Raw genomic sequence first — 24,350 nt, 5'->3', positions numbered from 1 at the left:
TCATAGACACCTCTTATATTATGTTTTCCAAATCTTTGAGTAAAATATAAAAATAATCGAGAAAAGAAGAATAAAGAATTTTAGTGAGCTGAAGGATAAGATATAATAAATTAGTACTTCCTAGAAATTATGAATTACCTTATTGTGATCTTACCATTATGTAAGTGTCTAAAACCTCTGAAAGATAAACTGTTTCCTTTAAAGCGATTTTTTTTGTAAAAACATATGAACGCCCTTTGTTTTTGAAAGCAGGATTTGCAATATCAAGCCTACGCTTGCTCGTATTAACATCTTGTTACTAAAATATTCTACAAGTTTTACACTCCAGGATACTATTGGATAGCTTTCCTTCACTCCCCAGTCTTTTTCTTTCTAACTTTTTTGTACAGCAACTATTGCAAATCTATTCCGATTAATAAGTCAGTTTGAAGTTGAATAGTGACTCGAAAAAAAAAACGAACTTGGGAAGGCAAGTATTCATTTATATCTACCTTGAGCGCAAAATGTAATAGAGCTTTGTGAACATGGTTGCTAAGAAAAAAATTAAGTACTATATAATATGAAGAAAAGTGACTAAATAAATTTTACTACTGCATGAACTGCAGAAAAAAACGAGCTAATGCTATTTATTTCAGTATTTTTATACACACCTAGTAATTGGGAAAATGAGAAAGGGATCTACAGCCTGAAAAAAATAAACTAAAGCCGAAAATTTTAATTAAAATAAGCTTTAAGAGATACAGATTGCGCAACCTCAATAAATATTAGTCTAGTATACAGTTACATACAATTATACCCCTTTTTGGCCAAGATACCACAGGTATCCTTGTTTTGCAGGAAAAAATAATAATTCAATCTCAGACCGGGCCCATGTCAACAGTTTCCCCTTTCCAACTCTACCAGTTTATTCAAAAAATAAAGCTTGTCAATGATTTTCGTTCAAAATAGCTTAAGATCCTGCAAACATCACTTTACTTTTAGATCACTATCCACAACAACAAGTGCTATTAAAGAAGGTTGGGAAGCTGTTATTGGAATTGAAGTTCATGCACAAATCAATACAAAAACAAAATTGTTTTCAGGTTTTATAAGAAATATGCTTCCATAAGAAAAATGGAAATGTCTAAAGCTTTTTATTTGAGTCTAGATTCTTCAACTTCGTACAACGATCAGGTAAATGCTCATGTTTCAGTCATTGATGCAGCCTTCCCTGGTGTACAACCTGTAATAATAAAAACATACGCGTTACTTCTATAAGCAAACTGAAACATATAACAACACTATAGAGACTTAATCAACATGCTGTTGAGCTCGCTATTAAAACAGCACTTGCAGTTAATGGACAGATTCAAAAGAAATCAGCATTTGATCGTAAACATTACTTTTATCCTGATTTGCCACAAGGATACCAAATTACACAACAAAGAGGTTTGTGCTAAGGAAAAAATTGCACGTGTAAAATACGCTAAATCCTTCTTGGCAGAACCCATCGCTAGGGGCGGATCCATTTTTCTGACAGAGAACGATGGAGCCAATCAAGCAACTAGGATTGGTATACATCAAATACAGCTTGAACAGGATACAGGCAAAAGCTTTCATGATATGCGACCGGGCGAAACATTGCTAGATTTGAATAGAGCAGGCATTGGATTAATGGAAATTGTGACAAAACCAGATCTAAGGTAGTTTCACACTCAAAGAAGGAAAAAGCTCATTAACCCACTCTTTTGGATTAAATATACAGATCTTCTTATGAAGCAGGCTTATTAGTCAAAAAACTACAAAATATATTGCAATGGGTTGGGTCATCTAAAGCTAGTTTAGAAGAAGGGTCCATGCGATGCGATGTTAATGTATCTGTTCGAAGAAAAGGACAGGAGGCATTTGGTACTCGCTGTGAATTAAAAAATCTGAACCGTATTCGTATTCTTTCAATGGCTATTGATGCGGAAATTAGACGACAGATTGGGATATTAGAAAATGGTGGCGAGATTGTTGTAGAAACACGGAGATATGATGAGGAAAAAGACATTACATATAGACTGAGAAGTAAAGAAGACGCCCCAGATTATAGATATATGCCAGAACCAGACCTTCCTCCACTTGTTCTATCACAAGTATATTTGCGATTATTGTTATTTATTGTAACTAATACGCTTTTTTGGGTCTTTAGGAATATATTGATAATATTGCAAGTAGTTTACCTGAATTACCCGATCAATGCTTTGAAAGGATAACAAAACTCTATGGCTTAAACAAGCTGAGCGCAGATTTATTACTACACGAATATAAATGTATTGATTATTTTGAAAAAGTAGGTACTAAAAAAGCTATTCGATTTCTTCCAACTAAATTATGTAAAAATGTTATAGGTTTGTGAAGGAAGAAATCCCAAGATTGTAACAAACTGGACATTAAATGAGTTATCTGGTGTCCTGGCATCAAATAATATTTCTTTTCAAGACAATCCTATTTCTGTACAACGCTTTGGGAAGCTAATTGACCTTGTGCAGAATGGCACAATTACCGGTAAACAAAAAAAAAAAAATAAACAAATGATAGACATTTTTATATTAATTAGTTATGTTATATAGGAAAGACGGGTAAAGAGGTTGTAAAGTTAATGGTGAAGGATGCAAGAGATCCCTTAGAAATTGTAAAAGAAAAGAACTGGGTTAGAATCGTTGACAAAGATGCACTTCAAATTATTTGTAATGAGTTGGCTTCTAAGCATGTAGAAAAGGTATACATTAAAACAAAAAAAAGGAAAAAAAAGTCATTTTTGAAGCTTATTCATTTTTGTCTCTTTAGGCGAATGCTGTAAAAAATGGGGATGTAAAATTATTCAAATTCTTTCTTGGTCAAGCTATGAGTCGTACAAGAGGCATGGCTGACCCCAACATATTAAATCAAGTGTTGAGCAGCACATTTGGATGGAATAGTTATGAAGAATTACTTGACAACAGCAAGAAAAAGAGCAAGAAATAAAGGCTTTATTTTTGTTTATTTTCGGTTTATTGCAAAAGCTTTGTTCTTCCTTATGTACAAACTATCTTTTCATTCTCTTTTTTCTTTCTATTTTTTTCTTTCTACAAGAATCTGGTGATTTCTATTTCATGACGTATCTTTCGAAGCTTGATGTGCTTACTCGAAGTTTCTATAGCTGCATAAAATATACTGCAAAAGGCAACTCCGCAAAGTTTGATTTCTGGATTCTTCTTTGACAAAAGATATATAAAGACAGCTAGGTTCTCACAATCAAAAGTTCTCCAGTTCATTATATCAATTAACAATTTATCAAATATGGCTCTTACAAACCGATTCTTTACTGACGCTTTCCGTGATATGCACCGTGCATTCTCACTTTTGGAAGACCCCAACTTCTTTGATGATGCTCGTCGCTCTTTGGGTTCCGCTAGCAACTTAGGTTCCTTAAGTCGCTACCCTGCTACGGATATTCATGAGACATCTGAGGGTTATGAGTTGCATGCTGAATTACCTGGTTACGACAAGAACAATATTCACATTGATATTACGGACGATCGTACCTTGCTTCTTAGTGGTTCCATCCAAAGCCAGCGTGAATCTTCTTCAGATGATGATCAACAGCAGCAACAACAAACCAAAGCTGTATCCAAGGATGTTAAGTCACCTACTAAATGGTTGGTAAATGAAAGAGTCTCTGGAAGCTTCCAGAGATCCTTCAGCTTCCCTGCACCTGTTGACTCTTCCGGTATCAAGGCCTCTTTTGAAAATGGTGTTTTGAAGGTACTTGTACCAAAGGCTGCTAACCAAGGCAAGAGACGTATTCAAATTGACTAGTCTCCTTCCATTTCTTTACAATATATCTTGATCATTTGTCCTATATTTGATTTCATTCCCTTCTTTAACATAAATAAAAATTAACGATTTCGTTCCTTTGCATGCTTTTATAAGTCAATCAGTATAGTCATTAGCTTTAAATATTGTTATGTTAGTAAAAACCTGCGGTCTAAAAAATACACATGGCTTAATCCTAATAATTGAAGTGTCTATATACAGATTGTATATGAAATTTACAATAGTGATTGTAAAGCATTAAGACGAGCAATTTATTTTCATATACTGTACTATGGCGTATGACTCAAATAAATAATTCAAGTACATTGAATGAGCATGTTAACATTAGCAATAATAAACTTTTTTAACAAAATTCACAACAAATCGTACATTTATTATATTTATTAGGCAAGTGGTTTGCATTAATAACTAATCCAAAGTTATCAATTGCTGTTCATCCTAGTCAAATTGAATTAGATACGGATTGAGTGCACAAATAACAACTATGTTGTATCAATGTTGAGCAATCGTGAAAAATTATTTTATTTCATTGTTAAGTTTACGATCATTTATGCCAATGCAGACCGTTAAAATTAATTACTATCACAAAAAAAATGCATACTTGCAAAAGGGTAGCCTGTTTTTTTTTAGGCCTAATAGATGATTTATAAGAATAACTTTGATTATAAAATTTGAGATAGCTAAATAAGAATTGGATTATTAAATTTCATCAAGCAAATTCTTAACACCACTATTTGTAATGCAATTTATCCTTGACGAGACTAGTGATTTAATTGATTTTTATTACTATCATATCATACATATGCTATATATACTAAGGATTGAAAAAAGTCAAAACTTGAGATATATGCTGGAAAAATTAGGCTTATTATTTATCTTCATTTCATAAAAAAAAAAAAAAAAAAAAAAAAAGTAATCTCAAATCTTTGTAATATGCAAAGATCAGGATTTCTAACTAAAATTAAAACCTATCAAATTGATAGTCTATAAAAAACATATAAAAGTGCAAACAATCTAATAACTTATTATAATTACATAAGGAGACCATGTCATTGTAATTTAATGAATTCAAAATAGTTATTTTAGATATAAAATAACGGTATAGTTGTTTACTAATAAGATTAGGACTGGAATCTTTATTTTCAAAAGAGCTTTCTTAAAACAAACATTGCTGCTAGCCTGGTTAGCCGGTGTCTTAATTTTCGAATGGCCAAAGTCCCCCTCCCCCCCCCCCCTTTTTTTTTCATTAATTCTGACATGCTTACAGAGAAAGACTTGAAATTAATAAAGTACGATTTGTCTCTCAATAGGATCTTATCGTATACTCCCCTATCTGCGCTACGGAAAACTCTCGCTTTATGGTTTGATGTGCCTGAACTATGTCCAAAAAATAGAACAAGTCGATTAGATAATTATACTTCAAGTGCAACACATAAAAACAAGAGCGACATGCTAAAAAGAATAACGGAAGTGGATTGGGTAATTAATATGTGTAATGTATGCCTGTTCCTAAGCTAACAATAGAATTTGCAAGTTTAGAATGAAGGCTTATATGCCATTCAAGTTGCTCAACTAGAAATGCAATGTAATTTCCCAAGCATAACCTTATAACATTCGTCTTATACTTTTTTTGGTTTATAGCTTTAACATCTAAATTAACAGAAAGAAAATGGAAGATTATTGAAATTGTGAAAAGTAAGTTAATTATACATTGTTCAAAAGATCTTTTTACTAACGATCTATCAGATTCAGGGCAATTAGATCTAACTTTAGATATTAAAACCTTGCAGCAACATTTTGATAGTTTTTTATCAAGTTTACAAGATTGTGTAAGTTATGTACTATACCACTTGCTTTCTCTCTATTCACTATTTCTAGTATGTGTATGCGTACAACAATAAGGAAATGGATACATATTGGTTCTATTTAAAGTTTTATACAGATTCACATATTGGTAGCGGTGAACCCATGCGTAGCAAAAGACAGAGCGGGTTTCTTGTTTATTATCCAGAGACAGCTTATTTATTGGTTCATTCAAGTTGGGCCAAGGATATGCATGCCTATGTGAGTGAAGCCATCTTGAACGCCTTTTCAGCCGACAAGTTAGTGATACAAAGAGTAGCTGCTGCACATATCCAGGACCTGACAAAGCAGATCATGAACAAACGATCGTTAGGCGTCTTTAGCCAATTAAGAAATAACCAGACAGATGCCAATCCATTGGATATTCGACAAAAGAGACCCAAAGGATTTGAAGATATATATGTCAGTCCTGGTGAAAAACGAAGACGTATTGTGCCTGTAGATATTGAAGAAATGAAAGCTCGTTATGAGGCAATTAATAATTACTTTGGACCGGATGAAATCATTAGTTATCGATCGCTAGATATTGAGGCAAGTACAATTGTTTTCCTAAATTTTCTCTTGTAACTTACATTATTATAGCTGAATCTTCCACTACAACTTGATGATAACTTTGAATTAGCAGAGGATATGGAGGTGGATGATGAGAATGAAGAAAATAACGTTCAAATCGATATGAATTTGAAAGGCACAAACGTGGTTGAAGGACTTCGACAAATGGTTTTGGCAGGTACAATCCAGTCGCCACTGCCTCCTTGGTTAGAAAACGTAGCAGCCTCTGTGGCAAGCAAGATATATATTAATAAAGATGGTGTCTCAAAAGAAGAGTATGAAGAAGACAGTGACAATGAGAAATATACAATAGAAAGTATAATGGCGGAGCAGCAACAAGAGGAAGAAGATTAAAAATGATACCCCCTTCTTTCAAAATAAAAGCATTTTAAGCTACTATACGCATTATTCAAATTTTTTTTTATTTGGAAAAATAAATCTGTAGGTTTCATTGGTTGTTTTCTTTTTTTTTTTTTGGCTGTGTTCCAACTGTCCAGCTCTTTTTTCCCCCTGTTTGTAGAGAAGAAAAAATGTTTATGAAACAAATCACAGAAATTAAGGTTGCTTTAGCTCCTTTCAACACTGCTTCAAAGTCTTCTCGGTAAAAAAAAAAAAGGCAACCAAAGATCTACATGTGAATTAACAGCTAAATCTAATAGATTATTTTTAAATCACATCACCACCGACGCATCACGTAAAATCAATCCTACAATTAAAATAGCCACTGATGTCTTGACTGATCCTACTGCAAGTTCTCGTATTAACGTCGTTTACCGTATGAATCACTGTTACAAAAAAAAAGCCTTTCACTAATGCTCAAGTATAGGTGATGGACAAAAGCTTTCTTTAGAAGCAGATAAATTGAAAATCAACAACCTCATTCAAGTTGTCAACAAACATGCAAAGAAATTAGAAGAAGTTGAACAGGCCAGCAATTGGTAGTTTAAAAAAAGAAAGAGAGATATATCTACATTAGAAAACATGAACAGTAATAAGAATAAAAAAAAGTCTTTTATTCGCTTTGACTTTTTTTTATGTGATATTTGATCTTTTTTACAACTAAAATTATATTTGTATTCCACTTAAAAATGCTGTGAGGATAATATACAAGTCGTAGTCTCAAAACAACTTTGACAAGAATAAATATATGACATCAAAAGTTGTTTTCTTTGTTTAGATTTTATGTATAAAAAAATGTCTAATAATAAACGTGTATGCTTTTCTTTCTCAAAAAATTGAGCTTTTGGATCAAAAAGCTACTGGCCGGCTTAATCAAACAGAACCAACAGACTATATCAAACACTCTCAAAAATGCTGAAACGTTATATAGTAATAATAATGTTGTCAATGATGGCAAAAGTCTCAAAACAACACGCTATCCTCAACTTGTTCATGAAGTAGTAAAGTTTGTTGCAGACATGAACAATAACAATTTGTCAGTCAATCGAGACCCAATCCTTCGATATGTAAGACCTATTGCTTGAGTAAAGTATGCAATCCTTGAAAATGAAATTTCAGTTTCTTCTAGATGGCTCACCAAACTTTTTAAGCGAATTGGAGTAAATGCAGGCCAATGCATGGTGAAAGTGCCTCGGTAGACATCGCTTCTGAAAACATTCAGAACGAATTGAGGAAGATAGAAGAACTTCTTGGGCCATGTGATCCTACAGATATCATGAACTTTGATGAAACAGGTTTATATTACCAGCAACCACCAAGAAGCACCATATGTTCCGAGCCGCTTGATGGTCTAAAAATAGTAAAACCTGTCTGGCAGTTGAGTTGCTCTGTAACTCGGATGAGACTTATAAAGGGCAACACAAAAGCCCCAAATGTTTTAAAGCAAGAGCTAATTTGTTATCCATGACTGTAACTGGAAAAAAAAAACATGAAAATGAATACCATTATTCTACTAATGCTTGGATGACAGCATACGTGAAAAAGTTAAATGTTGCCTTTGGAAGACAGAATCGAAAAATTGCTCTTCTTTTGGATAATGCGTCCGTTCATAAAATAAGAATTCCGCTCAACAATATTAAATTGATATTTCTCCTAGCAAACACGACTAGCAAGCTACAGGCTATTGAAGCAGGTAACCTATTATTTGTTGATAAAATGCTATATAAGCTGTCTTTTGGTTTTATAGTTTTCTCATTAATATTTTGTAGACACAGGAATTAGTGACAACTTTAAGGCACACTTCCGGGCCCAGCAGTACGACCGTGATTTATGTCTGTACATCAGTAAAAGGTTGGATAATCCGAATGTTTACAAAATGGATTAAGCTCAAGCTATGTTTTTTCTAGCTAATGCATGGCTTAAAGTAAAACCAGAAACAACAAAAGGAATGCTCCCAGATCTCTCCAGGAACTTTGATAACAAAGTTACTGACGTTAGCCAGTTAAACCTTGAAGCAGATGAAAGCGAGATGATAGTATGTTATACAACAAGTACGACTAATAATGAAGAAACGGCAGAAGGCAACATAGATGAAACAGAAGAAAATGATAATACAGAGCAAGATGAGCAGCGTGTCGATATAGTAGAGTGTAAAAAACGGTTGAGAGAAGCCTATGAAACTATTTTCATGTACGAAGTTCCTTTGGACAATCTTGATCGTAAACTACATCGCCGAATTCGAATGAAATTAGCTGACTCTTGTGCTGAATTAAGTAAGTCAATAGAGCAAACAGATCTTCGATCTTATTTTACAAAGTAAAAAATTTATTGTTAGAGTACTCCAAAAAACCATCACTTATAAAAAAAAAATTTATTTAGTGGTAAAAAATATTTGCGTTCCACCCTTAAATAGAATAGTGGTATAATGGTATTTATGCTGTTGACCTATGCTGTTCTTTAGAAAGACACCCATAAATAGAAAACACCCTTAAATCAGATACCCTTGAATAGAGCGACTGCTGTAGCATATTATATGGAAAACTCATACTGTTATACAACTTCAATAGAACCGAAAAAGCATCCTGAAGTTGACAATGGTTTCAAAAAACTAATTGAAAGTAAAAAATGGATTTTATCCACAGGGACTGTTGTTGAAGATAAGCTCTACAGCTTTAGCAAAACATGTTTTTCAAACCATCCATTACAATCATTAATTCTAGATCTATATAACTTAGACATATATGTGAAAAACGAAGTATCGTAATGCTGGGATGGGAAAAGAACTTCCAGATGACTTCAAAAAATATTTAAACAAATTCAATTGCCAAAATACCAGTGAAGTGAGAGACGTATTAAATGAAACACAAGAATGGGAGAAATCTTATAATAGATCAAAATCGTTTGACTTGGACTGGATAAAGCACAGTATATATACATTGCTGCGAGAATATGAGGATGGCTCGTTTGAATTCGATCATGACGAACAATGGTATAATGCGCATATTTGGGGATTAATTGATCGTTGTTTTGGGAATGTAAAAGATGTCGAAGTAGTACGGTAATATCTAGATTCAGCACAACCATTTAAATACTAATTGTAATTATTAGTGGTGAAACTTGTTCGGTAGCATCATCAATTAGAAAAAACAATAAACGAGATGTAAGAGATGCCGAAGAAGGCCTTAGAAAACAAATGGGATACAGATGCGATCTCTTAATAAGACAAAGTGGCCCCACCAATGAAATAAATATGGAGTATTGCGCTTCGGAAGTTGGAGTGAAGAATAAGGAATTGGAAAAAAAAATTCGTGAAAATTTTTCCAAGCTGCCCAAACTACTAAAAGACATGCTTGATACTTTAATCGTACAAAGGAACTTAGCAAACACAAAAGATATTTACACCTACGGTATTATCTGTTCAGATAAATATGATAAATAATTTATTTTAACATTATTAAAATATATATATTCTATATGTTATAGGCCTTAGTTTGCGGGTTCTTCGTACGGAGAGGATTGGGTACATTACAAGGATTATTTGTAATAGATGACTGTCCATCTCAAGGTCAATTAGCAAATTTGGAGAACCAATTATCCCTATACTTGTACAGGCATATATTTTAAAACTACAAGTCGCTGATATTCATGACCCGCTGAATTCTTCTTAACCAAGACCCGGCAAAATCGAAGTTGGCTAGACACTTGTTTATTTGAAACAGATAGCTTTGCTATCATTCCCCAGACGTCCCTATCAACATGAAGCTCATTTTTTTCAATAAAAAATGGTTTTTTCAAGTCATCCTTTCATGTACATACTATTGAATACTTTCTACATAGTGTGAATCTTTTTCGTAAAAAAAAAAACAAGGAACTTTCCCTCACAACCTTCTTCTCGAAAGTTGGTCGGTTTTTGAGAAAAATCAATTAGCCCAAATGGGCCGATTCTTTGGTGGGAAAGTGACAGTGTAGCTTCGAGCGATTTTGACTTGAACAGCATTGGAGTATTATTCCTGTATCTACAAAGAGTAAGTGAAATCATTCTGACGATCTTCAAGCGGTTTTAAGGCGTACATTCTGGCACTTATCGCAATGGAGGTTTCAGGGCTCCAATTGAAAACTACGTTTTGGACGTCAACGCGAATTTGAAGGCGTTGACATTATGGAAATCATTTTAGGAAACATAAAAAATAAAAATACAAGTCTTTGGCTCTCGGATCTTGACCCAAGTGTTGGAATTGAAGGAGCTTACCTAACAAAAAAATTGCCATTCTTTTCGGCCCAAATGGGCTGGCCAAATCTTTATTTGTTAATTAATTAAAAATCATCAATTGTTAGTGTAATCATAATACATGGTATGTATATTCGTGTCCAGATTCATACAATAATCGCAGGGCTTTTTTTTTTTTCAAAGAAGTAACTGTCAGTTTAAGAATACATAGCATCCATGACTTCGCTAGTAAGCAGGGAATTTGATGCTATATTTATTTAGTAAACTACAGCCTAACGCATATTCTAACCCATATCCTAAGGCATATCCTAAGGCATAAAATAACCCACAAGGCTATATGTAAAATAAGAAAAGTGGTCTAATTATTTCTAAAAAATGGGCAATTTATGTTCGAAAATCTGGGCAACTTAGATTCAAACACTTGGTCAAATCAGTCTGATTCTTTTGGGCAATTCAATCTTACACAAATGTCCAAAATTTTTCAAAAAACTGGGCGGGGCTTTCAAACATCTGGTAAATTGAGAGTGGAAGCACAGTAGATATGTACTTTATTCAGCTTTTCATAATGTTACAAAAGAATGGTATCAAGGCTGTGTTTGTATTTATTCTAGCATTGTATCTGCCACTTCCTCCATTAATTCATCTTGTTCGTTGACTGCCGTACGTAATTTATTGTCTGTTTCTTCCTTCATCATCTGTTCCTTTATTTCACGTGTAGGAGGAAAACGTTCGTTTTCCAAATCGGATCGTTTAGCATCTTCAAATGTTGTAATAGCTATACACTCATCATTAGCATCCTTTACGTTTTTTTCTTTTACCAGTCTTTACCTGTCCTCAATCCTTCCATACCCAAAGCCAAAGTGCCCAGGGGCAATTTACCAGTGGGAGACAATGATTTCAACTCTGTAACACGTTCAGAGTTCTCACGTAATACAGAGAACACTCTGGACATTTTACCAACAGCCATAATCTTATTACGAATCACAATTCTACGCTGTTCAGCATCATCCACAAGAGGTTTATCCTCTAATAATTTCTGGTCATCATCCTCAGCCAATTCTTCTTTACTGCATACATTCAATACAGCAATCAGCATGTCAGTAACTACATCAAAGAATTAAAACAATGGACCAAGACACGCTTATGCTTACTTTTTTCTCCTACAAAAGGTAAACTCCATGCAAAAACATCCATAAAGTTGGGTAACCAAAAAGGATGTGGAGTACAATTAAATTGTCGAATGTTCATTATGTTATTTTCATATTTCAATACAGCTGCTTTATTGTTGTATAAATCCAGATAGTTGGGAGCAGAGAAGATGGTCATCACCGAAGGGAAAGAGGTTGTTTTGCTCTTTCGATACATACGATAACTATAGAAATTATATCAGAACAGTTTCAAAGAGAACAAGTCAATTCTACTTTACCCAGCATCCTGTGCTTCATGAGCTCGAATGATGGATAACAAATTATTTCTTTCCAAGAATTGGCAAGCAGCATGATAGCTAAAGAAATAAGAACATCCTCTGACATGATTATGAACAAATAAGTCATTTGTCTTTTCCTGACCAAATTCTTCAAGAGGATCAGCCCAAAGCAAATCACACATCAACCCATGAGTCGGTGGTTCTCTAAAACGATCAATCTGTTTGTATGTCAGCGTACAGACACACAAACGAACCATGTGTCTGTTACCTTTTTCAGATCATCCAATGTTTGTAACTCGGGCGATAGACCGCCATGAATACACAAGAATTGCTTGTTCATCACAGCAGCTAACGGTAGAGAACAGAATGATTCCATACACGCATCATAGACCAGTTCTGTATATTTATGACGACCTATGAAGGCTTTGAGTATTTGAGTGGTTGATGCAAAAGTAGCTTACATTCAATTTTGAAAGTAAAATAATCCGTCAAGTGCCTACACTCATGATTTCCACGAAGCAAAAAGAATGTATCGGGATACCACATCTTTAGAGACCATAAATAAAGTACACACTATTAATAGTAACAAACGTGCTTAGTGTTCATTAAATCTCACTCCACTTATTACTTGCCTCAATTGAGAAATAGCCTCGATCTACATAGTCACCCAAAAACAAATAGGTTGTGTTTGCTGGATCACCTCCGACTTCAAATAATTTCATTAAATCGTAATATTGTCCGTGGATATCACCGCAAACTATCTACTGTCAATACACATCCACACCCTATCCTGAAGAGGTTACCTGTAATGGGAGCACCCACTTCCAACAGATTGGGCTCCTGTCTTAATACCTCTGTTCCTTTCTTGAGAATAAAGAGTGCTTGCTCTTCTGTCAATCTCCCTTCTCTATAAAAATGATCCTTCAAAAACTTTATATCCGGCAATCCCGGTTTTTCTTTGCTCCAAAACTCTTCATCTGTTGGGAGATCAACAGCTGGAGCAGGAACGTCTATTTTAACACATAAGCACACAGCAAAATATATATAGAAAAAAGAAAAGAAAAAAGAAAACCTTTAATGACACGATCTCTTGTCGAAACAACAGTTCCATCTTCTTGAGTAAATAAAGTAAAGTCAATGTGTGGTATGTCTCGCTTAGTTCTTAATCTCATCAAAGCAGGATTATCATCATAGTTTGTGGTTTCTGTTTCCATTTTTAGGCAGAGTGGAAAAAAGAGTGTGATTTTTTCCCTCATAAAAAATATTTCATGATTGCAAGTGTAACCATGCTGTCTCTGTATTAATTTATGAACAGCAATTATCATGTGAGATTCAAAGCCATAGTGTTTATAAACTCGAATTTTTTTTTCCATCTTTTTTTCTAGCTTCTTTTTATTATTATTATTCAATATGGACACCTATGATGGTATCAAATTATTCTTTAAATCAGTCACTAGCGTATTCTTTAGAGAAATTAAAGTGAGGCAAGTACATATGAAAAGAGCAAAAGCAGCAAGTTGATGATCTTTTACTATTAGTGGAACAGACAATGTACCAATGGATAAACCGTGTATCTTTATTGTTGCTCCACACGCAAATCAGTAAAGAAAAATAAGAATAGGACGCCCTGCTGTACGTTTTTGCTTATTTCCTCTTTTCTCATTCTATAGATTTGTAGATCCCGGTCTGGTCATAATCTCTAACCCTCGACGCTTTTCTCCTCTTATGGCTCAATCTTCCTTCAAGAAAAAGATTGTTGGAACAATTGCTAAATCACTTAAAGCAAGTAAGTAGACATCCTTCTGTTACCCACCTATTGAAACCAATCCATCCGTCCAGTCCCAGTGATCCGTCCGCAAGATTTAGCAGTCAAAGGCACTGGTAAACTCGTGTCGGATAAAAAAGAATGCGTGTTGAGCGGACAGGACACTCGATTCACTCAACAAGTATCCGCACGAGATGTCATTGTTCTTTCAAAGACTGTTTCATTTGAAGTCACCGAGGTGATTTCTGATACTCAACTCAGGTTGAAAAAAGAACTGACGGATGAGGCCATCGAGCTTATCAAGAGCTCGGGTACATATAAAGTGATTCCTCATGTAGATCAAAGTACACTGTACGACAAGGTACATGAAAGATTAAATACAGGTGAATGTATCGTGATCTTTCCTGAGGGTGGTAGCCATGATAGATCAGAACTACTTCCTTTAAAAGGTAAGCTTTATCCATGTTATTTAATAAGGTATACTAATAGGATGATGAAGCTGGATTTGCTATCATGGCACTTGGAGCAATGATTGAAAATAAGGATCTCGATATTAAAATTGTTCCAGTTGGATTAAACTACTTCCATCCTCATCGCTTTAGATCCCGCGCTGTTGTATCCTATGGCGCGCCCATCTCTATCAAACCCGAATGGGTAGAAGCTTACGGTCAAGGAGGAACGGCTAAGCGTGAAGCGATTGCTGCTCTTTTGGAGGCTGGTTATGATGGTCTCAAGAGCGTCACGGTGAATGCACCGAGTTATAATGTGTTGATGGTACGTGTACAAGCAATTTTGAAATTTGAGATGATTGATGAATGAAATAGACGATTGCTGCTGCTCGTCGGTTGTATAAGCCCGCTGCAGAACATCGATTGAAGATAGATCAAGTGGTTGAACTCAATCGCAGATTCTTACTGGGCTACAAATATTTTGAAAAGGATCCTCGATTAGTCGATTTGGCGGAACGTATCAAGGCTTACAATAACACATTAAAATACTTTGGCCTTCGAGATCATCAGGTTGCTAGAACACAAACAGCCGCTTACTCTGCTGCTCCTGTCTTGATTTCGCGTCTTTTAAAAATCTTTTTCTTAGCACTCTTTGGTTTTCCTTCGTAGGTCACTGCTTTCTTTCTTTCTGTCTTACTTACTGCTTTATAGCATCATCATCAATTCACCCTTGATTATTTTAATCTTGTTTATCAGTCAGAGGAAGCAAGAAGGTAAAAGGAAAAGGAGTAAAGGGGTACAATATTTATTTTATTTTTTTTTATAGAGGCACTTGCTGGTTCTTCGGTCAAGATCGCTGCTCGTGATGTATTAGCTACTTGGAAGATTCTGGTTGCCCTGGTCGGCACACCTACTCTTTATGGATTTTACTCGTTTATCTTGTTTAGCTATCTTTATTATCAAGGATATCAACATTCCTTTTCACTTTCATTAGGTGTTTGGGTCATACTACCCTTTGTTCAATATGCTTGTGTGCTTTTACTTGAAAGTAGTGTTGACATCTATCGATCGTTGAAACCACTCTATCTGTCCTTGAGCAATCCAGACGGAGCAGCTGAATTGCGAAAGATGAGAGAGAGCTTATCTGAAACGATCACTCAGTTCGTGGACGAGAACGGCAGTACAGCACTTTCAGATTTTGACAGACACAAGTTTGATGCGATGGAGTTACATGAAAAGGTCGAATCAAGAAGTATCTTGCGTAACTTGAACTTGAGCGCGACAAACCTTCAGAAATGGTTGGATGACAAGCAAATATTTAATTTTTCAACCACTTCTTCTGCAACCACTTCAGACGCAGAGGAAGAATAAATGAATATGTGTAATATGTTTTGTATTTCTTTCAAGAAATGATTTATAAATAAGAAGATGATACAAAACTCTTTGTGAAAAACTAATACCCGACAAGTCTATTGGAATGACACAAGCATGAGATGATTGCTGTATGTATTTAGATGGAGCTTAAAATAAGGATCTATGTCAAAAGCAATTTGTATCGAATCATGTATCAAAGGATAGTGATAAAATAGAAAATGGGTAAAAGTTTATTAGAAATGCCAAGTGATACTGTCTATTCAATTCCTATAAGCTATCCTAAAGAGACATGATACAATTCTATTCAAAAGGATTCAAATAACATCCAAAGCTTGTTATTTTTTTTTTCCCTTTATTTATACTGCTTGGTTGTTTGGATTATCACCACTGGGCGCTATTGGGCTTATTTTTTTAAATTCAAATGCGTCATCTGAGCTTTACGTTTTTCTTCAAAAATGGCAAAAATGAGTTGGGAAAAAACAAAAGAGCGTGTTTAAAAATAGGGTTAGCTCAAGAAGTGGACGTGTTTATTATTAATTATCATTCAGTCATTTCTTTTTAGTTGTTTCGATTGTTATTAACGCGCACTATACAAAGACGCACAGCTTCATGTCTCGTCTGCACTTTACTGACGCGTGTCAAGAGTGATGTGTAAAAGTTGAAAACAAAGAATACTTTAAGGGTGAATCAATAGGCTATGTGGTCATGTTGAATAAATGCCTCAGTTGTAAAATATCAGGGCAAGAATGAAAATAAGGAAATAATAATAAAGAGAGAGAGAGAGAGAGAGAGAGTTGCATAAAGACAGTAAATGATTGGATGATGAGTTTTATTATAATCGTACGATTCTTAAAGATTCTTCTTAGTCAGGTTCTATAGAGAAGTAGAAAAGAAAGTTCAAGATGAAATTCAACTGGGCTTAATATGAAACGAAATGAATTGAAGGCCATGAATTGTTTTAGGATTAAAATAAAGGTGATTGAATATACCAAATTTAAAGAGTAGTTTGTCTTACGGAGATTTCATTTTGTAATGAAAATGACTAATATGTGTAATAGACTTTATGAATTCATGCCAATTTAAACACGTATAATTTTAATACTTGGTTGTTTGTTCATTTAATACTTGATTAAATGACAATTAGAAATCTGTCTTACCTTATTCAAATAGTGTGAGAGAGGCACATGCAATCTAAACAAAAAAGAATCATAAACTTTCCCACTCCACTCTGTACCAAACCACCTGATTTCTTGATGTGCCTTTTCTTGTGTGCGTGTATAAAAATATTTCATTTTAGACTTTTTTTTTTTTTTCTTAACTTATTCTTACAATGTCTTCACTTAATAATCAAATCATTGTTGTCGGTGGTGGATTATCTGGTCTTTCCGCAGCTCATACTGTCATTGAACAAGGCGGTAATGTTCTTTTGTTGGATAAGAATCCATTTTTTGGGTAAGAAAACAAAGATAAAAGATGAGAGAGAGACTGAATTGTTTCTTAGAGGAAATTCAACCAAAGCCACCTCAGGCATCAATGGTGCCTTGACACGTACCCAGATTTCACTCGACATCAAGGATTCAGTCGAACAATTCTACCAAGACACCCTGAAATCTGCACGTGACTTGGCCCGTCCCGACTTGATTCGTGTGCTCACCGGTCGTTCGGCCTCTGCTGTCGAATGGCTTCAGGACAAGTTCACCCTGGACCTCTCTCTTGTCTCTCGGCTCGGTGGACACTCCTTTCCTCGTACGCACCGTGGTAAGGAGCAATTCCCGGGCATGACGATCACCTATGCCTTGATGGAAGGATTTGAGGAATTGGCTGTGAAGCAACCTGAACGGGCAAAGATCATCAAGAGAGCCAAGGTGGATAATTTGATCAAGGATGAACAGGGAAACATCATTGGTGTCGAATATGTCTTGGTCGGCAAGGGCTCCGATGGTCAGGTACACAAAGAATATGGACCGGTCATCTTGGCCACAGGAGGTTATGCTGCCGATTTCACAGAAGATAAATCCTTGCTGAAGAAGCATCGTCCGGAACTTTATGGTCTATCCACCACGAATGGCGATCACTGTACGGGAGATGGTATCAAGATGGCTTCTGCTGTTGGTGCAAACACGATCGATCTTGAAAAGGTCCAGGTGCATCCAACAGGTCTTGTGGATCCCAAGGAACCGGATGCCAAGGTCAAGTTCTTGGCGGCTGAAGCCCTGCGTGGCTGTGGTGGTCTCTTGCTGGACGCGGACGGTAACCGGTTCTGTGATGAGCTGGGTCACCGTGATTATGTGACGGGGATGATGAACAAGAACAAGTTTCCCATCCGTCTCGTTCTCAACACGGCTGCCTCGAAAGAAATCGAATGGCACTGCCGTCACTATGCCGGTCGCGGTTTGATGAAGAAGTTTGAAAATGGTGAAGCCTTGGCAAAGGAGATGGGCATCTCTCCCAAGCACTTGGAGGAGACATTCAATACGTACAATGCCATTGCTGAGGGTAAGGTCAAAGATCCTTGGGGCAAACGTTTCTTTCACAATGTACCCATCAAGATGACCGATTACTTTTATGTGGCCCTTATGCAACCCGTCCTTCACTATACGATGGGTGGTGTCGAGATCACGCCTGATGCCGAGATCAAGTCCACTCAGGGCACACCTATCCCTGGTTTATTTGCCACGGGTGAAATGTGCGGTGGTGTTCACGGCGCCAATCGTCTGGGTGGATCCTCTCTCTTGGGTTGTGTTGTCTTTGGTCGTGTCGCGGGTCAGACCGCTTCTCGATACTTGTTTTCTAAATTGATCAACAACACTCAGGTAGCTCAACAACGTTTGGGTGCTATCGGTCAACACCTGAATGGTGGTCTGGGTATCAACATTCAAGTGAACCCAAACAACACGGTCAGTTTAGAAATCGCTTTACCTCAAGCAGCCACCAGCAGTCAAAGCACCAGTGGATCCGTAGAGACATCAGCCGTAGAAACTAAAAAGGAGGAAGAAGTAAAGAAAGCGGATGAACCAAAAAAGATAAAGGAATATACACTTGCTGATGTGGGAAAACATAATAAAGCGGATGACTGTTGGGTTGTGGTGAATGGCCAGGTATTGGATGTAACCGATTTCCTTGCTGATCATCCAGGTGGAAAGAAAGCAATCATGATTTATGCTGGACGTGACGCGACAGAAGAATTCAATATGATGCATAAGCCTGATGTAGTAGAAAAGTATGCACCCTATGCTATTATTGGTACACTTAAAAAATAAGTTTTATTTACATAAAGTACTGTTGACAACCCTATTGACTTTCATGGCCTTGTTTATAAATGTAAGCATCATCAGACAGACTGAAAAGGAATAAATAAGCCTCAATCAAGCATTTCGATAAACATATCGTGTAGAGTAGTACACTGTACTACATGGCTACAAAGAAAGATCAACGCTGTTCACATTTGTACACTAACATAAATGTTGATCCTTTTTCACAAAGAAAGAAATTGCCGAGAGAGAGAAAAAAATAAGAGGGAAAACATCTTTTGTAGCTTGTGTCCATTCTCTCCTTGTTCTATTTGACCTTTTAATTGTCTAGGTTTTGTATTTCTATCAAAAAGAGATCAGCCTGAACAGTTTCAATTCAAACTCAAATGCTTTTACATCATCTTTTTCATTAAATCAGAGACAGAGATTGTCATGTAAAAAGGACTATCTGAATAAATCAAGGTTAAACTTGTATCGATTGAAAATTTCTTAACTGAGCTTTAACATTGACTGTAAACACAAGAACGTGCAAACGAAACTCAATATGAAAGGAAGAAGAAAAAGAGAGAGAGAAAGAGGGTGAATGGGGTTACAGGAACACAAAAAGCTCATGTTTGGTCAAGAATACTTTAATCAGAGTGATAATGAATTGTAATCTCTATGAATAATAAAGCTAAATAGAAGAAAAAAAAATCAACTTTTCAATTGAGACCAAACGTTTCTTTCTTTTTTCCCTCCCCCAAAAAAAAGTTCAAATTGTGCAACTTTCCAAATTGAATAGCGCTGAGTATAAGATGAAAACAGTTTCAAAATTGTTATTTATCAAAAGCACGAGGGAGGATAGATTACATGCCTCAGACGATAAATAATCATTGAACATATTCTCTCTCTTTCTCTCTCTTTTTCTTACGAGTGCAATTAAAGAAAAGAAGAATAGATAAAGAAGAAAGTTAAAGTCAAAGAAGCTTTTGATTTGAGGATTAAGCCGAATGAAAGAAAGATGAATAAAAACGAAATATAAATTACATTAAAAATAAATATAAAAATGACTTAAGAGGAAAATTTAGCCAAGTAAAGGTAATTAGACAGACATTGTGAGGAGAAGACATGCTTTTTGTATTCTATTTTTGGAGAAAATAAAAGCCTTGACCTCATCTAAATGATGTGTAACAGGTTATTAATCCCAGGGATAAATTTATATTTTTCTCTTGGCAATTTCCATTTATAGTAAAATTGTTTGCATCCAAATGTAAATAATTTATCTTTAAATGGTATTAAAATCTCTAATTTTGAGTAATAAATTTTTTTTATCTCCGTTCGAATTGAACTTGTGCTTTAAAAGTAAAGGTCGTGTGTGTACAAAGTTGAAAAAAAAAAAAAAAAAAAAATGAATTCTCTCTCTTTTCTTATTTTTATTTTTTCTTTCTTCTTCAACATTTCTTTTTATATTCAATATGAACAATACAAGTTGCACTTATAGATTTATAGAAAGTTCAATAGCCAATATCTCTGAAAGAATGTAAATACATTTTTTTTAAAAAAAAAAGAAAACCCGAATTAAATTCTTTTTTGAAAAAATAGTCATTGTAATCTCATTGTCAGACAACAGCCTGAAAGAGCAAAAGTGAGTCTTGTCAATGAAAGAGGTTAGAAATCATTGCTTTTTTTTTTCTTTTTTATATTCATTTTATTATAATAGACAGACGTCCTATTGAACCACCACCCATCTTACAATTACGTTGGGATCATGCTACAGAAGAAGAACTAAAGTAAGCACAGTGTAACCATCTCTTTCCTTCTTTAACCCAATGAATAATAGAAAATGTCTTCAGAGCCCATTTTATTTTATGGTAGCAAACCTTGTTACCGAACAAGATCCTGAAACCTTACTGTTACCAACACAAGATTATCTGTCCGGTTCCACCGTGTCATCTTTACACCGTCTTTGTGATCTTGATAATTCGGGTAAAATTTTTTACTTTTACCATTTTTATGTCATTCATCCATTTTTATAATAGATGCTGGCTTTTTTGTATTTGGTGACCTGAATGTGAAAAAAGAAGGGATTTTTAGATTACAATTTAGTCTTTTTGAAATTGTAGAGTAAAGTATCTGGAATGACTCACTTCTTTTTATCTTATTCATCCCTTATTTAAATTAGTGGACAAGTAGAAAACCGTAAAATAGTGTATTCCAATCCATTCACTGTCTATCTGCCAAAGCAATTTCCTGGTCCATTAGAAGCCACGTTTTTGTCCAGAGCCTTTTCTGATCAAGGCGTAAAAATGAAGATTCGTAAAGAACACAGGATTCAGTGGTATGTCACTTGTTTTATTTATAATCCATACTCATCCTTTATTAGTCGAAAAAGGAAAAACACAGGCGATTCAAAAAGCTCAACAAAGCCTCCATCAAAGCGATCCAGTCTCACCATTTCTTCTTCTCCACCTCCTTATGCACATCCTTCCTCCAATTCATCCGATGTCTTCTTTGGTCGATGGCAGGCAACCACCCGAATCCCCGAAAAGCCGCACCAGATGGTATCCTTGGATAAACACAACCTTCAGCATACATTTCCTAGTCCTGAAAGTACGGCAACTTACAGCCCATTTGTTCATCACCGCAAGGACGCCATCGAACCCGACGCTTACAGTTCAGCTGCTTCTTCACCTCAGCTGAGTCTGCATGACACACAGCCGAGGTTACCTACACCACCGGCTATGGTCGTAGACCATCAAGATGATCACTGGGGTGTACGATTACCACCTTTACGTGCCATCATGAACGATGACTATAAAAACACGCTTTCCACTTCCCTCATCCTTCCTCCTCCGATCGCCTCAAAATATCTGATCGAACCTTATTCGCGTTATTAACTGTGATTTCCTTTGTATATTTATTGTAAAGTCTCCTTCCTCTTCATGTTTCCCTTCAACCCTATTCACTCCTTCTCATTCTGTATGTTCTTATGTCATTCATGTATCCTTTTCTTCTCTTCTATAAAACTGTACAACTGCACTTTCTTGTTTAAGCAAAAATAGGATTGCCACTGTCTTTTTCTTCTTTTTGTTCCCTTGACAAATCATTCATGATTAGCATCCATGTTTAATACAGAGAAAATATCACATTAAACATAAAAGGAATCTTGTAAGAAGCAAGCAATATAAAAAGAGAATTTAATTAAGCCAAGAAAAAAAAAAAAAAAAAAAAAAAAAAAAAAAAAAAAAAAAAAAAAAAAAAAAAAAAGCTTTTCATATTCATACACTTTGCAAATAACCTTCGTGAGTGACGGATTCAACCTTAACAGGTTTAACTTTCTGGACTGCCTCTTCAATTCTGTCAGCAATCGTTTCGTTCTTCAAAAGAGGTTATTTACGTACTTCCCTCTTCATCTTCAATAAGATTTAATAAAGACAGATATATGTGTATTCGTATGGCAATAGCATAGCTAGATCACCACGAAACACGTCAAAAATAAAATAGCATAAAATAACATCGTTATACATCACCGCAGTTATTGAAACAGTATAAATACCTCTAAGAATTATGTATATCCTTCTTTTCTTTATCAATTATATTATAGCCATCGGTTTCAATATCTGTCTAATAATAAATTAGTTGTTGTCTTATTCAATAAAGTTTGTTTGTTTGAAAAATAAATCTTGTCACTTTAGATCAAGTAATGATTTGAATTCCTAGCGTTCCAGCGCTTTCTTGTTTATTGTATTTATCTGTGCGTGTAAGTACTTGTGCTTTTTAATATCGATCGTTAGTTGGTATTATTCCTGAACTCCTAGTTCTGTATCTTGGTTAGGGATAGAGACGCGACACCATCCTTGATCAACAAGAAACTTCCTGTATCTCAAGACCGCCACAACGGGATGCCCGAGGATTGTATAGTACCAAGGAAGCGCCTACAACATGTCTTCAAGTATTGGCAGAGAACGGTCAAACATCCTTAGCTCTTGTCAGTCATCTAGCAGGGATATCAAATCCAGTGGAATCCTACCCTCGAAACCTTGGAGATATCGATCAATAAAGATGACAGTGGAAGACCAGATGGCAACATTGGATGTTTGTCATCAACAAAACATTCTTCCTCCCCGACATCATCTGCCATGAAATCACAGTTCAAGTCTCCCTCCTTTTCTCGTCTTCCCCCCTCCAATGCAGCTTAGCATCCGCTTTCTCCCATAGCATTCCCTTGACAATATTTAGTTTTTGATCATTTGTTCCATATCCGCTACATTTCCCTTTTCATCACCATTACCCCAGTGCCCTCGCCTCATCCCTCTATGACATGAGTCCGTAAAATTTTAGAATAAAAATTTGTCCCCACAAAAAAAAAAAAAAAGAATGCATATTGAGCTGAAACAGCATCTTATAACTACGACTTACTTGTCAAGACTTAGGGCAATCATGACCTGATCTTTTTATCTGGGGTCTTAAACCAAAATCTATAAATATTTTACTGAAATCCTGCCTATCAAAAATCTATCAAATTGGTAAAAAAGTATAAATGCATACACCGTAATTTTATGTAGTTTTGAAAACCTTACTTGATTAATAAAAACATGGAAAGGACTTAAACTGTATTTTCTCTTGTTTAATTTTATTATTGATTTTTTTATTTATTTACTATATTGAATGAAGACAAATTGTAAGACTTTTTAATACTAAAATTTAAAATATATTGTTTGCCCAATATTAAGAAAAAGTACTATTGTATTTAAGCCTTTTTCAAAGATCACCGCTATGGCGTAGCTGGACAAACAGGAAGCTCGTCATCACTATCCTCTTCATTCCCAAACTTTTGGCTGGTGATGAGTGTACTTGAATTCATCATTGCTAAAGTATTGCAAAGAAGAGACTTTACTTGAAAAATAAGCGCAAGTAATTCGCCAAGTTTGCTTCCGATTGTTTCCTCCGTGACAGGAAAAAAATATCGGCGCAGTTTGCCTGTAGCGACAGATGTACGTTGATGGTCTATCTAATGTTATAGTACGGAACTTGAGACCTATTAATATTGCGAGATACAGAATAAATGTTATTTCCCTTTAGTACAATTCGAGAGTGATTTATATTACCCATCATCACAAATCCAACAATGACAAGGTCCATTCGATGCTGACGTGTCGTTTTGGCTAGTTGCCAGAGTTGAAACCTCAGCACAGCCAAGCTCGCCCTGATTGATTTTGAATAA

General features: G+C 35.4%; 9 protein-coding genes across 9 annotated transcripts; 8 read left to right on the top strand and 1 right to left on the bottom strand.

The window, feature by feature from the left end:
* Positions 1-1,835: 1,835 nt before the first annotated feature.
* On the top strand, positions 1,836-2,988 carry RO3G_02178 (uncharacterized protein; the record flags this gene model as incomplete). Its single annotated transcript, XM_067656769.1, has 5 exons — positions 1,836-1,997; positions 2,174-2,314; positions 2,373-2,529; positions 2,595-2,743; positions 2,812-2,988. 5 exons carry the CDS (start codon positions 1,836-1,838, stop codon positions 2,986-2,988), a joined length of 786 nt encoding a protein of 261 aa, XP_067512870.1.
* Positions 2,989-3,303: 315 nt separating this feature from the next.
* RO3G_02177 (uncharacterized protein) lies at positions 3,304-3,822 on the top strand (the record flags this gene model as incomplete). The annotated part of the gene is made up of 1 exon (XM_067656768.1): positions 3,304-3,822. The coding sequence occupies one exon, from the start codon at positions 3,304-3,306 to the stop codon at positions 3,820-3,822; it is 519 nt and encodes a 172-aa protein (XP_067512869.1).
* Positions 3,823-5,328: 1,506 nt separating this feature from the next.
* Positions 5,329-6,609, top strand: RO3G_02176 (uncharacterized protein; the record flags this gene model as incomplete). Its single annotated transcript, XM_067656767.1, has 5 exons — positions 5,329-5,332; positions 5,482-5,535; positions 5,645-5,669; positions 5,799-6,141; positions 6,286-6,609. 5 exons carry the CDS (start codon positions 5,329-5,331, stop codon positions 6,607-6,609), a joined length of 750 nt encoding a protein of 249 aa, XP_067512868.1.
* A 176-nt stretch (positions 6,610-6,785) lies between these two features.
* On the top strand, positions 6,786-7,197 carry RO3G_02175 (uncharacterized protein; the record flags this gene model as incomplete). The annotated part of the gene is made up of 3 exons (XM_067656766.1): positions 6,786-6,856; positions 6,915-7,030; positions 7,082-7,197. 3 exons carry the CDS (start codon positions 6,786-6,788, stop codon positions 7,195-7,197), a joined length of 303 nt encoding a protein of 100 aa, XP_067512867.1.
* A 1,645-nt stretch (positions 7,198-8,842) lies between these two features.
* RO3G_02174 (uncharacterized protein) lies at positions 8,843-9,067 on the top strand (the record flags this gene model as incomplete). The annotated part of the gene is made up of 2 exons (XM_067656765.1): positions 8,843-8,970; positions 9,034-9,067. 2 exons carry the CDS (start codon positions 8,843-8,845, stop codon positions 9,065-9,067), a joined length of 162 nt encoding a protein of 53 aa, XP_067512866.1.
* Positions 9,068-11,484: 2,417 nt separating this feature from the next.
* On the bottom strand, positions 11,485-12,854 carry RO3G_02173 (serine/threonine-protein phosphatase 2B catalytic subunit A1; the record flags this gene model as incomplete). Its single annotated transcript, XM_067656764.1, has 6 exons — positions 11,485-11,657; positions 11,711-11,986; positions 12,034-12,254; positions 12,309-12,526; positions 12,577-12,722; positions 12,770-12,854. 6 exons carry the CDS (start codon positions 12,852-12,854, stop codon positions 11,485-11,487), a joined length of 1,119 nt encoding a protein of 372 aa, XP_067512865.1.
* Positions 12,855-14,033: 1,179 nt separating this feature from the next.
* Positions 14,034-15,893, top strand: RO3G_02172 (uncharacterized protein; the record flags this gene model as incomplete). Its single annotated transcript, XM_067656763.1, has 6 exons — positions 14,034-14,094; positions 14,148-14,522; positions 14,573-14,847; positions 14,898-15,187; positions 15,234-15,295; positions 15,349-15,893. The coding sequence occupies 6 exons, from the start codon at positions 14,034-14,036 to the stop codon at positions 15,891-15,893; spliced, it is 1,608 nt and encodes a 535-aa protein (XP_067512864.1).
* A 1,333-nt stretch (positions 15,894-17,226) lies between these two features.
* RO3G_02171 (uncharacterized protein) lies at positions 17,227-19,156 on the top strand (the record flags this gene model as incomplete). Its single annotated transcript, XM_067656762.1, has 2 exons — positions 17,227-17,348; positions 17,398-19,156. 2 exons carry the CDS (start codon positions 17,227-17,229, stop codon positions 19,154-19,156), a joined length of 1,881 nt encoding a protein of 626 aa, XP_067512863.1.
* A 1,838-nt stretch (positions 19,157-20,994) lies between these two features.
* RO3G_02170 (uncharacterized protein) lies at positions 20,995-22,023 on the top strand (the record flags this gene model as incomplete). Its single annotated transcript, XM_067656761.1, has 4 exons — positions 20,995-21,112; positions 21,166-21,250; positions 21,309-21,464; positions 21,510-22,023. 4 exons carry the CDS (start codon positions 20,995-20,997, stop codon positions 22,021-22,023), a joined length of 873 nt encoding a protein of 290 aa, XP_067512862.1.
* Positions 22,024-24,350: the final 2,327 nt, after the last annotated feature.

This window comes from Rhizopus delemar, genomic scaffold (genome assembly GCF_000149305.1).
Source record: "Rhizopus delemar RA 99-880 supercont3.1 genomic scaffold, whole genome shotgun sequence".
NCBI lineage: Eukaryota > Fungi > Mucoromycota > Mucoromycetes > Mucorales > Rhizopodaceae > Rhizopus > Rhizopus delemar.
The sequence above is the reverse complement of the archived record's forward strand: the minus strand, read 5'-3'. Positions and strand labels throughout refer to the sequence as shown.